Here is a 12,686-nt window from a genome sequence, read left to right on the forward strand (position 1 = left end):
CTGCCTAACCGGGCATTTCCCCCAAAAATGTACTGTTTTAGGTTCACGGCCTCTTTCCTGCACCTCCCCTTCCTCCTGCTGTAATGGGAGAACCTGACAACGGACACCCCCAGCTCCAGCCAGGGCAGTAGTGGGACTGCCACCCATGATACCCAAACGTCCGAGTTTTCCTTAATAACTGATGGTGGAGGTGCCCGTCCAAGAAGGGCAAGGAAATGGCCCTCGCCTGGGCCCCTCGAGTTTGAATAAAATGATAAAGGCGGCCGGGCTGCTGGCAGCTCTTCAGGTGATAATTATTCCCTCAGGAGAGGAAGGCCAGGCAGCATGCACAGTGCGCGGCTTACTTCTGAGGTTAACTGTGGACCCAGAGAAACAACAGCAGGATGTGAAGGAAGAAATGTGTTGTTAACGGACCCTCCGTACACTGCAAATTCCAACAGGAGGCGAGGGAGAAAATGGCTTCAGGCCAAACTACCTCCCCCGACCCTGCCAACGCAGGTCCCTCAGGCGGGATGGAGGTGGGCCACGTTCATCAGGTCCAGGTCCCGCCCAGCACAGAGGGGTCTTCACTGCTGGCCTGGGCCCGGGTCTCCTGCCACTCCGAACCCAGCCAACAATGACGGGCGTGGACACATGTTTTTATCCCCGACAGAACCTAGCACTTAAACGGACTCTGGGAAGACGGCAGCAGGCAACTTCACACCAGGTCCTGAGACTCAGAAATGCTCCAGCACCAGCCGTGGTCACCAGGTCCCCTCACTCCTGGGAGGGCAAAGCACACTTTCCCCAGGTCCCCAGAAGTTCTGAAGTTACCACGACAAACGTTATAAAAGAGAACAGGGTGGGAACCACGCTGCGCATCTGCAGCGGGCGCCACAGCACCCTCCTTGGCGGGTGTCCACCAACATCACAAGCAACCAGCATGCCTGTCGCCACCCTGTGGGGTCGGGGAGCTGTCGGGAGCCTGGCCACAGCCGTCGGCCAGACAGGAGGTTTCCTCTGTCCCTGACCTCACATTCCAGCAAAGTTCAGACTCTGCTACAACTGTGCCCTGAACCTAAGAAGGAGCAGCTTAGTCAGGAGTCACGGGAAGTCTACTCTCTGGGAAACAATCTTGCCAGCGCCATGAAGAAATCCTGATGAACTTCAAAGGGAAGCGCTGACTAGAGGGGCCTCGAGGGAATGAGGAAGAAGGATCAGACTCATTTCTGATACAGAACCATCAGGAGAGCGAGGTGGGTGCTGCCGGCTTGGGCTCCCGTAGGCCAGCACGGTCGCATCTCCCCGTTCCCGCCTACATCCTGCAGAGCTTCAGCGGGAAGTTCTCCGTGATGAGGTGCTCAGGGTGAAGCAGCACAACGATGTTCACCTCGAACTCTGGGAAGAGAAAGGACAGGCTTTATGCCCACCGGCCCGGAGCAGCGGGAACCAGACACCAACCCTGCCGCGGGCACGGCGAGCTCTCGACAGAGAGGGAGCACCGGGCGCTGCGTGGGTTTGCACGTACATCATCCCAAGCGTCCAGGAGAATCAGTGTAGACGGCTACACTGGTGGGACTGCCTAAGTAAGCTGGTCTTCTCACCTTGGAACGTGCTGTAAGGCCTCAGCTTCCCCAACCACTCTCCTTGTCCTTCGTCTTTACTACAGAGAATCTTCTAGAATCCTGTCAATTCACGTGTACTCTTTGGCTTTATTTTTACAATTCCTACAGTTCTTTTTTTTTTTTTTTTTTTTGCGGCACGTGGGGTTCTCACTGTTGTGGCCTCTCCCGTTGTGGAGCACAGGCTCTGGACACGCAGGCTCAGCGGCCATGGCTCACGGGCCCAGCCACTCCACAGCATGTGGGATCTTCCCGGACCGGGGCACGAACCTGTGTCCCCTGCATCGGCAGGTGGACTCTCAACCACTGTGCCACCAGGGAAGCCCCTCCTACAGTTCTTAATGGAAGAGTGGACTCCAAACTGGCCCACCGCTGTCTGGGGACACGTCTCCCAGCCCAGGCAAGAAACAATGTTCAGAAACAGCAAGCAGTCTAACTGTAGTTCCTTTGGATACTGGTTGGTTTCCCTACAACACCTGTTCAAACATTCCTCTTTTACCTTTCAGCAAACAGGAGTCTTCTCCCTACCTCTCCAGCCACTAAGGGTAAGCTTACTGACAGAAAGAGGGGCACACATGACGAGGGAGTCCCCAAAGAGAGTCCAGCCCGGGTCCCTCCCCAGCATGAAGAGCGAGGCGGGCAGCACCGCAGCGCGGGGCTCAGCTGGGGAAGGGGCTGGGCGTCAGCTCGTCCAGGACCCCGTCTGTGGCCCAAGGACAACGTCCCCGTGTGTGGCTGTCACCTTCGCCAAGCATCAGCCGGGACAGGAGTTGTGCACCAGCAGCACGCACCCTATGCCTTTCCTTTCCGTTCCCTGATGGTGGTCACGCACCGGAACAGCCCCTGGCCCTGCCCGGCACCATCCCTCCCCAGGTCCTCTAACCACCTCACGGTCCTCCCTGGCGGGGGGGCACCGTGAGCTGGGCTGGAGGACGCCGTGGGCCTGGCCGTGCACACGAAGCCCCCTGCGGTCGAGGTGAAGGCGTACACCCAGATGTGCGCCTAACACAGGACGCGGGGCTCACCCCACCCGCACCCGAGACCCAGAGCCCGACCTCACCAGCCACGCGACAGCAACCCAGGGGCTGCAAGAGGCTGCGGCGCTCAATGACCATGGGCCACCTCCTCCCTGTGGGACCCCCCCAGCTGACGGGGCGGCCACTGCGCAAGCCCCGAACAGACGCAACAGGAGCCACGAGGACAAAAGCGTCAGTGATGTCCTGGCTGATGGACTGAGGGCGTTATTTCTATGGAAGAATCACAGGCACCTCATTAAATCTTATATGGACACTTAGTAAGCCTGACAAATATAACACAAAGAAGATAGAGGTGCCTAATGCATAGCATAGCAGAAAAAGATAATTTTTGGACCCTTTTTGAAGTTTATGTAGGAAAACCAAGTTGAGAAATCGACAAGCTCCTCGTCAACTTCAAATCAAAGTACAGCCGACCTCTGAACAACGCCGACCCTGCACAGCTGACAATCTGCGTGGAGTTTACAGGCTGCCCCTTATTCAGCAGTTCCCCCACAGCTGTGGCTCTCCATCTGCAGATTCAACCAACCACGGCTCATGTAGCACTGCAGTGTATGCTCCCGAAAAAACACCCGTTTCAGAACACGGTGTGCAGCGTGGCAGGGACCACCCTGGCGGTCAGGGAGCACTCCCGGTGGGACGCGCGGGGCTGGCACGAGGCTGTGGCCGGGAGGATCCTGGTGGTTGCAGGCACTGACTCTGCACTCGAGGCCCCGGTGCCTCTGGATTGTGTACAGTGGGCATATACTTACTACCTACTCAATAACCATACACAGTTTTTGAGAATAAACATGGTACCTTGTTAGCTCGGGTCAAGTTTGACCCTATGTCATCTTTCAGCCGACCGTGCTGTGCTTTTCCGTATTCGGTGAACAGCTGGGTCTGTCGCTCTCATTTCTATTGACAAGGGTGTCCTGACCCCATTATGTTCTCGCTACAATATAACGTTTCAGATAAAGCACTCGAGGGCTCCACTGGTATTAGACTGTGCTTCTAGCCTGCCGGGCTGGCAGCGCTCCGGGGCTCACACTCACACAAGGGCACAGAAAGGTCCAAGCAGCACCCTGTGATGCCAGGTGCGACCACCTTTCCCTCTCTTAAAACAAAGAGCATACACTCAACTTCGGTGATGAAACTCTACTTCAATTTTTTTTTTTTTTTTGGCTGTACCATACAGCTCGCAGCATCTTAGTTCCCAGACCCAGGACTGAACCTGGGCCACGGCAGTGAAAGCGCCAAGTCCTAACCACTGGACCGGCAGGGAATTCCCTCTACTTCCTTCAATTTTAAATTACATTATTTGTAATTATTTAAAGTAAAATCAAAGTCTAATTAAAAAAAAAAGATTGTCTCTTGACTAGTAATAACGTATGTTAGAAAATTTAGGGGGAATGTGACATTAAGAAAACACATTGGCCTTAGGGACTATGCCCCCATTTCTCAATGAAACAGGTATAAAAACAATCATTTACCAAAAGCTCCTTATTCTATCTATTCACCAGTGAGCCTGTGCATGACACAGAGCCCAGGGACACTTCTGTGGTCTTTTGGTCAGTCTGCAGAAGGTCGTGTCAGCCAGGGCAGAGGCCCGAGGGTCCGTCCTGCTGTGTCTCTGTGGTGGGGAGTGAGCTCTCCACTGAACTTTGTAAGCATGAACATTTTACCAGGATGAATGCACCATCAAAATACTTTATAAGAACACTTAAAACCATGAAAAGGCTCATAATATAAAGTGAAGGGAAAAGCAGGATAGAAAACTGCACCTGTCACGTGATTCAGATCTTGTGGTCAAAATATCTACCCACGCATTGGCGGAAAACGACCGACACACCCTCAGCTGCTGGAGCTAAAGCCCTCGGGAAGATTACCGTTCACACCGGGCTGTCTCAGGTCTTGCGTCTCCGTCAAATGCCAGCCCATCAGGGAGCCGACCTGACCTCCTCATGCGCCCGGCCAGCTGGTCCCTGGCTGAGTTAGTGTCCTTCACAGAGCTCGTGGTCACCTACCCGGCCCACGCTGTCTCCCTGGCGTGGGGGGCGGGGGTGACACAAGTTCCCTGGAGCCGGGACTGCTCACCGGGGACCCTCAGCGCCACACAGCTTCTCTGCCTGCGTTTTTGTTGAGTGACCGAAGGACTGGGTGCTCTGGGCTGCATCTGACCCCAGCGGACCAGCAGGCCCGTCCCCTCCAGTGGCTGCGCCCCTCCCGGGGGCACCCCAAGGGCAGCACACGTACCCACTTTGAAGTTGGTGGTCTCCAGTGTCGGGCAGGTGAAGAGCCGGGGGAAGACCATGTATATGGGGACAGAGAGGCCCCGACACACGTCCCCGTCGGCGATCTGAATGTTCTGAATCTCTGTGGCATCGCGGGCGTACCCTTCTGCACAGCCTGGAGCAGGGAGAAAGCATCACGTGGTCAGAACACAGCAAACATCCAAACAGGCTGAGCCACAGGCCCTGCGCGAGTCTAGGAGAACCTGCGTCAGCCCACTCACCTGCTCTCCCCGTCTCTGCAGGATTCTGCAGTCCTCCCTCCCTCCACATCCCACGCTCCTCAAACATACGTTTCTTGGAATCGAGAGGCGAGCTCGTGGCTAAGGGCTGGCGGCAGCAGGGGCGGGGAGGATGGAGGGGAAGGACGGGCAGTGGGGACGGGGTGGGGACCTCACCGCAGGTCTCCACGCGCACCAGCTGCAGCTCGATGCTTTTGATGGCGGCCTCCGAGCTCTCCACCACCAGCTCTCCCGTTAGTGGCTGCGTGATAACACAGTTGGTCGAGTTGAGATGTCCTCTGATGAGAAATTTGGGGAGCAAGGCTCTCTAAAACAAGACAAAAACAGACACGTCAGGAGTGGGAGGCACCAGGAGAAGGTACTCAAGTCACTTTGGTACAAATAAAAACTGAAAACAGGGTCAGGTAATTTTTATAAAATCCACTGGGGCCCTGGTTTACAAAATGGGAAAAAAGGTACAACAGTACTTACATTTTCTGTCAACTTAAGTAACAGACTGAATTATTCAGCAGCTCTATCTACAGACGTAAGGCACCTGATGTTGCTGGCACAGAATGACCAGCTCGCTCACAGAAGCATCCTGATTGCCTAGATCAGGTCTGGAACACGCCTTCTCACCAAGGACATAACATAAAAATGTCTAAAGAAGTTGCTGACAGTGTTTAAGGACAATCAGTCACCAAAAGGAAAAAAAAGAGGTTTTAAAAAGATAATCAATTTTTAAATGTTCCCAATTATGCAATTTTGAAAAACCAAGACACGAACTTTATTTCAAGGAAATTTAAAGAGAACAATTTTCTTCAATGCTTGACGAAAAAACCTATGGACCTTTTCTCTTCAGACAGAGGCAAATGGTCATGGGTGGGTGACGATGCCACGGGAAAAACAGAACTAAAGAGTCAGAGACATCTGTCCTAGCAGTCTCTCCTGTGGCTGTGTCCCAGTTACTGCAGATAATTCAGAGTTTAGAACACCACTGTCCAACAGAAACATAATGGAAGCCACAAATGTGAAGCAACTGTGTAATGTAAAATTTTCTAGTAGCCACATTAAAAAAGTAGAAGGAAACAGGTAAAATTAATCAATATATCCAAAATATTGTCAATTCCACACATCATCAGTAGTTTACAGTTATGAACGATGTTTTACATTCTCTTTTTCATACGGAGTCTTTGAAACCCAGTCAGTACCTCACCCTGAAGCTCATCTCGATCCGACCAGCCCCACCTCAAGGGTCAGTGGTCACGCGTGGCTGGTGCCCTGTACTGGAGGTCAAGAGCAAGGGCGCTCTGTACCTGGTAGCCCCCAAAGGCAAAGAACTCTAAAAAGAGTCTTGATTCAAGACAGAATTCTAAAAGAGGCTATTTGTTTAGAAAAAGGAAAAGCAGTAGCAGTTCCCATTAAAATTCTCTTAGGCAACTGCATGTTTCCAATCAAGGTTCAAATTCCTGAGAAGAAAATCCGACTGGCCTACTGGGGTCACTGCTCCAGAAACCAGAGAAGGGAGAGATTGTCAATGGATTTCTGAAAGGCTCCCCGTGACACACCCCCGCCTCAGCTGTGCCTCCCCCGAGATGAAGCCAATAATCCCCCCAAATTGGCCTTTGACCCGACCCCAGTCAGGAGGGTCCAGGGAGCAGAATGCAGGGTTAGGGTAGGGAGGAAAAGCCACGTCCACAAAAGACAAGTGACCAGGGGCCCAGCTGAAAAACCAGGGTATGCGGCCCCCCTGACAGGCAGCGGCGGCCCTGGGGCTCAGGGGAGGGGGTCTCTGACCACAGTGCAATAAAACTGGGAGAAGACAGTAAAAAATTATAAACATATACCCTCTCTTTTAAAAACCATCCTTCTGCTAAGTAGTTACTGAATTTAAAAAGAAAGTAAAATTGAAAATACAGACTATTTCGGGTAGAGACAAAAATTTCCTCTTGCTGATGACTTGATACCCAAGTAAAGAACAGGTGGGCAACAGTCTGTCAGTGGGATCCGGTTACTAAGAAAGCATCCCTGGCACTGGCGTGTAAGGAACACGTTACCTCTTTGACATTCTGTAAGGTTTCAGGCGTGACAGTGAAGGCCACGGGACTCGGAGTCAGTTTCCGCTTCTGAGGCTGCAAGAGGAGGAGGAACCCAAATCAGCGGAGAGTCCCCAGGTCAGACTTGCCTTTCCCCACTTAAGGACACACAAGGTAGCGTCGTGAACCAGGGAGGCCTTGGCGCTAAGAGGCAGGATGCCTGGATTCTCAACACGGTTCTGCCAAGAAACAAGGGAGGCTGTGTGCTGTCCAAGGTCCTCATCCCCGTGACTCAGTTTCCTCATCTGTAAGATGAGGGGAAGGCTTCTTCGTCTCTAAGGTCCCTTTCAGGTCCAGAATTTAAAAACAGAGCAGTGTCGTTGGGAGACATTTATTTGGAACCTCTTTCTGAGAATCAAAGCCACTGAATCGGCACCATGACCCTGTGCAGTGCTGTTACCGGCCCTGGTCCCACTTCACACATGACAGTGAGGCACATAGGGCTCAAATAGTGGCTCAAGCATGGGGCAGAGCTGAGATCCAAACCCAGGCAGCCTGGCTCCAAGGCCGGTGCTGTTAGCCACTCAGCTGCACAACTGTCTACCAGGAAGAATCACACCTATAATGTAAGTAGTTCTATGTTAACATAATTCATTATATGTTGCCGTAATGAGTTAACAAGGGTCATCTCCGCATTACACAGGTGCAGAATCCATCAATACAGCCAAGCTTCACCGGGCCTGCCCAGTGTCTTTTACTCGTGGGCTGGCACCAAAAGGCCACTGACGCCCAGATGGCCGGGGAGCCGTGGAGGAGAAAGGGCACCGACCGATGTGCCAAGTTCACTCACTCACCAAAAGCTTATTCTAGGAAATATTCTTCTTGAATATATTCTTTTTACTAATAGCTTCATGAACATATCCTTTAGGGAATAATATATTCTTCCTCACAGTATACAGAGAAATATTTAACTTCATGTACTACAGGTCACAGCATGGTTTGGCTTCTAGTGAAATCAGTCACGAAGACTCTTGAAGGCCGAGTGCGGGCGAACCCCAGGAGCAGGGAGGAAGCCCGAGCTCTGCGGCCACCCGCAGGCCGGGGGCCAGGGTCTGCAGGCCCAGCTCTGGGCGGGGGCTGGGCTTGGGCTCATTCTTCTTCACAAAGTTGGAGACGCTTTTTATTTAGCACATAAAATGGCAGGTGACTTTTTTAGGGGATAATCTACGTGAGAAAAAGTTTTTTTGCTTCACTTTGAAAACCCTTGATGGAAAAAGGGAAAATATTCATCTAAATCAAGTTAACTTCCAAAAAGGAAAAATATTTTCATTATATTTTACATAACATATTGTATCGCTGAAAGAAATACTTAACACTATGATTATTAAAAATTTATGAACAGGGAAACTACAAATATTGGAAATCCTAAAAAGTCACAAAAATGATGCAAGGGCATCAGTGATTTTGCCGATCTTATGCACAAGTAATCTGTCTTACATTTTCACTTAATCATCACTAAAGGATACCCATGGACATTTCATAGTAGTGTAAAAGGCCCTGCCCCAAAGGATCTGGAGAGGCTGAGACACAAAGGAATCCAGGGCCGTGGGCACGACTACTCACCACCACGTGTCACCTGCAGCACTGGCACGTGTTTTAAGGACACTTTGTCACTGCAAAGTACTAGCAGAAGGTGTCAGGAGAGGCTCCCCACCCCGGCCCGAGCACCCCTGCATGTTCTTGCTGCACAGGCCGAGAATGCAAGGCCCTGGCCTTCTTTCCCTGGGCTGGGCCATTTCTCCCAGCTGTTCGCCGAAGCTGCCTTGAGGGACGAGGTGATGTCTCCCTCCAGGACAAAGACCAGGCTTGCTCACTGCCTGCTGTAACAAAGGCGGATTCCCCAGCTTGGGGTTCCGCAGCTGAGGCACAAAACCCCTCAGGTGCAGCGCCCCTTTGGGCCCGTGGCATCACCCCACAGGGCTCTGGCCCAGGGGAATGACACACATGCTGACACCGGCCATGCCGGGAGAAATCCAGTCCCCCGTCTCTAACCCAGGAGTCCCGAGTCTCTCCCCAGCATCCACGAAACACTACCAGGCTAACGTATTGCTTGTAAGTGGGGTCCAGTCCCAGACCCCACAGAAGATTCCTATTACTGAGCCCAGAGCCCCCGAGTGCGGCTTACAGCAGAGTGAACGATGAATTCACAGGTCTTGGTCAAGTCCTTGGCCAGCAGGGACCGCCGCATGTCACAGCGCAGGGTGTACTGGAGGGAAAGGCAGAGGAGAATACATCCTTTCAGATGGTTTGCTTTCATCTTGGAATTACTTACAGAGAGGCAAGTCAGTCAACATGTTTTAGGGAAACTTTGTCCAATTAATGTGTTATATGAAACTAATATACATTAATAGGGGGGGTTAATGCTCAGAACAAAAACAGTGCTATTGAAAAAACACTTTAAGGTTATTGCTCAGCCCGTTCCCACGGCCACTGTGTAGCTGGACCCCCTGGAATACAGGTGCAGAGTCTCCCCTGTAACACAGGAGAGGCCAGAGAGGCACAGCAGCAAGCGCAGGCCTGGAGCAGCAGCAGCTCCCAGCCGGCCACCTGCCTTACTGGACGGGCCCAGACGAGGAGCACAGCTGCTCTGGGCTTCAGCTTCCTGCTCGCTAACACGACCTTAGTGAGGACCCAGCGAGGTAACGCGGGATAAGCCAAGCAGCTCTGGGTAAAATGGCAGCTGTTTTGTAGTAAGGAGGAGAAAACACAGGCAGCAGGACTGCAAGCCCCCGGACGGCGTCTAGACTTCACAGGCCACCCTGGGAGATGTGGGTCGGCCCCCAACTCGCTCTCGCTCGCTGGGTCCTCTGCACGGGCAGCACCGCGCTGGGCGCCGGGGCCAGGGTACAGCTGCGCCCCACGTGGGGAGAGAAGCGATGCTAGTGACAGGGCTCAGAGTCCTGGAGCTCAGGCCTCCAGGGCATCTCAAAATGAGCTCTTCATATTTTAACCTGAGGAGGAAAAAAGAGGGGAAAGTCTTTGCAAACTTGTTATTTTAGAACATTCAAACGTATGCACACGTAAAGAGGAGCGTACACGGAAGCCCCGGAGTCCGTCAGCCGGCCTCCCCAACGGCCGGTCCTGTTCCTCCCCCCGGCCCTCCCCCGTCTGCCAGCAAACACGTATCCTGCGAGCAAGAGAACGTGGACAGGAAAGGGACGGAGCATCACGCTTGCTTTGAACGTGGCCGTATTCAACTCCTCCGCTGTCCCTGTGCTGTCCTTCTGAACTAGCCCCTGCCGGTGCGCCTGCCGCAATGGGCCCCGAGCCGAAAGCTCGGCTCCACCCGGGGCCGTCCCTTCACGTCCCTGTCCACGACAGACTGCGCGGTAACAAAACTCGACAGCACCATCACTGTCTTAATGTGAATCTTTAACAAAAAATCACAGAATGTATGTTTGATAAAGTGAGCTGTTGTTTTCATCATCCGAGAAAAACATTAAAATAATTTGTAGAACTGGAACTATATGCACAGTTGAGTCAAGAAGCTACAACTAGGGCTCCCCTGGTGGCACAGCAGTTGAGAGTCCGCCTGCTGATGCAGGGGACACAGGTTCATGCCCCGGTCCGGGAAGATCCCACATGCCGCGGAGCGGCTGGGCCCGTGAGCCATGGCCACTGAGCCTGCGTGTCCGGAGCCTGTGCTCCGCAACGGGAGAGGCCACAAGAGTGAGAGGCCCGCGTACCGTAAAAAAAAAAAAAAAAAAAGAAGCTACAACTATTATGACCAATCTGTCCACGTTAAACAAGAAGCTGCTATGTACTTAAGGTACTCCTGGGAGATTAAAACACTAAAGAAAAAAAGAATCAACCTTTGTCTGCAAGGGCCTTCATATATATATATATACAGAGATACAGATATAGATATAGATATTCTCTATCGAGATTTCAATCTGGTCTCCCCAACCAGACAAGCTCAGTGAGGGCTGTACCATATATGTATATGCTATATTTGTGTGTATAATATACAATATATACATGCACGTATGCATGTCCATTGTCTTTCTCCTGTACAGCCCACACGCTGCCTACAATAGGAGCATTTTGTTCGGGCTTTGCCTGGTCTCCCTGATCGTTTTCCCAATGGGAACGTCCCTTCCTCATTTTCAGTCTCAGGGCTTTGGGCGGGGCTGATTTCCCCCCATCCCACGGGGGTGTGGAAGTGACCAGAAAGGCAGGACTGCTGCTGGGCCACGGAAACAGTCCCTTCTGCTGGGGCTGCCAGGCCAGGAGACTGTAAGCCTGTGGCCGCCAGCCAACAACCAGCTTCGCCCCCGAGAACACCAAGCTGGGGGCTGAATGGTGTCCGCCCTGGCCTAGACGGTCCCCTGGAATTGAGAGTTCCATGATCCAATATACCTTTTTTGGCTAAGCCAGTTTGAGCTGGATTTCTATAACTTGCAGATGAAACAGTGTGAGTAACGGGCACCAACTCTTGGTCACTGAAGGTTTTTAAGTGTGAAAGCAATAATTAGTAATACAAGGCAGCTGGTGGGAAGTGGGGGGAAGGGGAGAAAGATGGAGGAAAGAGGAAAAACACTGAGGTTATGTTTTAGGAATTGTGTTAAGTTCTTAAATATTTTTTCTTTTTTTTTGGCCACAAAGCACAGCTTGTGGGATCTTAGTTCCCGGACCAGGGATGGAACCCGTGGCCCCTGCAGTGGAGGCATGGAGTCCTGACCACTGGACCGCCAGGGAAGTCCCACGTTAAGTTCTTTCACATGTACTTTCTCAATTAATTCTGATAATACAAATGTAAGAACTGTTGACAAAATATAAGGATAGTCACCATTAATTCATTTATTTAATCATTCAGAAAATATTTACTTGGCATGTTCTATGCACCAGGCACTACACTAAGTACTTCACACCAAGGGCTCATCAACCCCCCAGGAAGAGGGGTCATGAAGCCTGCTTGGGGTCACAGAGTTGGGATCTGAATTTATACCTGCCTGCCTGCTGCTGAAACCCAGGCTCTGAATCTTTACGCAGTACTGTAACTCCAGCCCAGATCTGTCTGATCTGTCTGCTGCAAAGCCCTGGATCTTCTCGCTCTATCATGATCCTTCCCAGTTACTAAGGAGTGATCTACATGGTGTGAGCTACAGGAGGTCAGAGGGGGTCAGGAGGGTCAGACTTGAGCAGGGCTCCAAGAGGAGGTGCAAGAGTCGATCTTTTTTTTTTTTTCTTTATGGATGCACAGCATGCAGGATCTTAGTCCCCCGACCAGGGATGGAACCCGTGCCCCCTGCAGTGGAAGCGCAGAGTCTCAACCACTGGACTGCCGGGGAACTCTCAAGATTTGATTTTTTTGACTGTTAGTAAACACAGGACAGGAACGAGGAAAGAGAACGCGTGTCAACAGATTTAAAGCAGACTCCTAGAAAGGAGTCTGTGAACAGGAGGACTAGCATCTCTATCATTTAATTCTGATACACAGTTTCAGCAGACATGTTGGTACTGC

General features: G+C 51.8%; 1 protein-coding gene across 4 annotated transcripts in view; it reads right to left on the reverse strand.

The window, feature by feature from the left end:
* Positions 1-1,164: 1,164 nt before the first annotated feature.
* The window catches only part of VPS26C (VPS26 endosomal protein sorting factor C), a gene marked incomplete at its 5' end in the record, with an annotated part of 50,415 nt that continues 38,893 nt past the window's right edge, over positions 1,165-12,686 (reverse strand). For 2 of the 4 annotated variants that reach the window (XM_079705160.1, XM_079705158.1), the window contains 5 exons: positions 1,165-1,377; positions 4,871-5,023; positions 5,304-5,454; positions 7,184-7,258; positions 9,348-9,428. In XM_079705160.1, the coding sequence (XP_079561286.1) occupies positions 1,295-1,377; positions 4,871-5,023; positions 5,304-5,454; positions 7,184-7,258; positions 9,348-9,428 (543 nt within the window). In that variant the 3' untranslated portion in view covers positions 1,165-1,294. The remainder of the gene's footprint in view (positions 1,378-4,870; positions 5,024-5,303; positions 5,455-7,183; positions 7,259-9,347; positions 9,429-12,686) is intronic. The other 2 variants (XM_079705161.1, XM_079705159.1) reach the window with 1 other exon arrangement.

This window comes from Hyperoodon ampullatus, assembly GCF_949752795.1.
Source record: "Hyperoodon ampullatus genome assembly, chromosome: 5".
Taxonomy (NCBI): Eukaryota; Metazoa; Chordata; class Mammalia; order Artiodactyla; family Ziphiidae; genus Hyperoodon; species Hyperoodon ampullatus.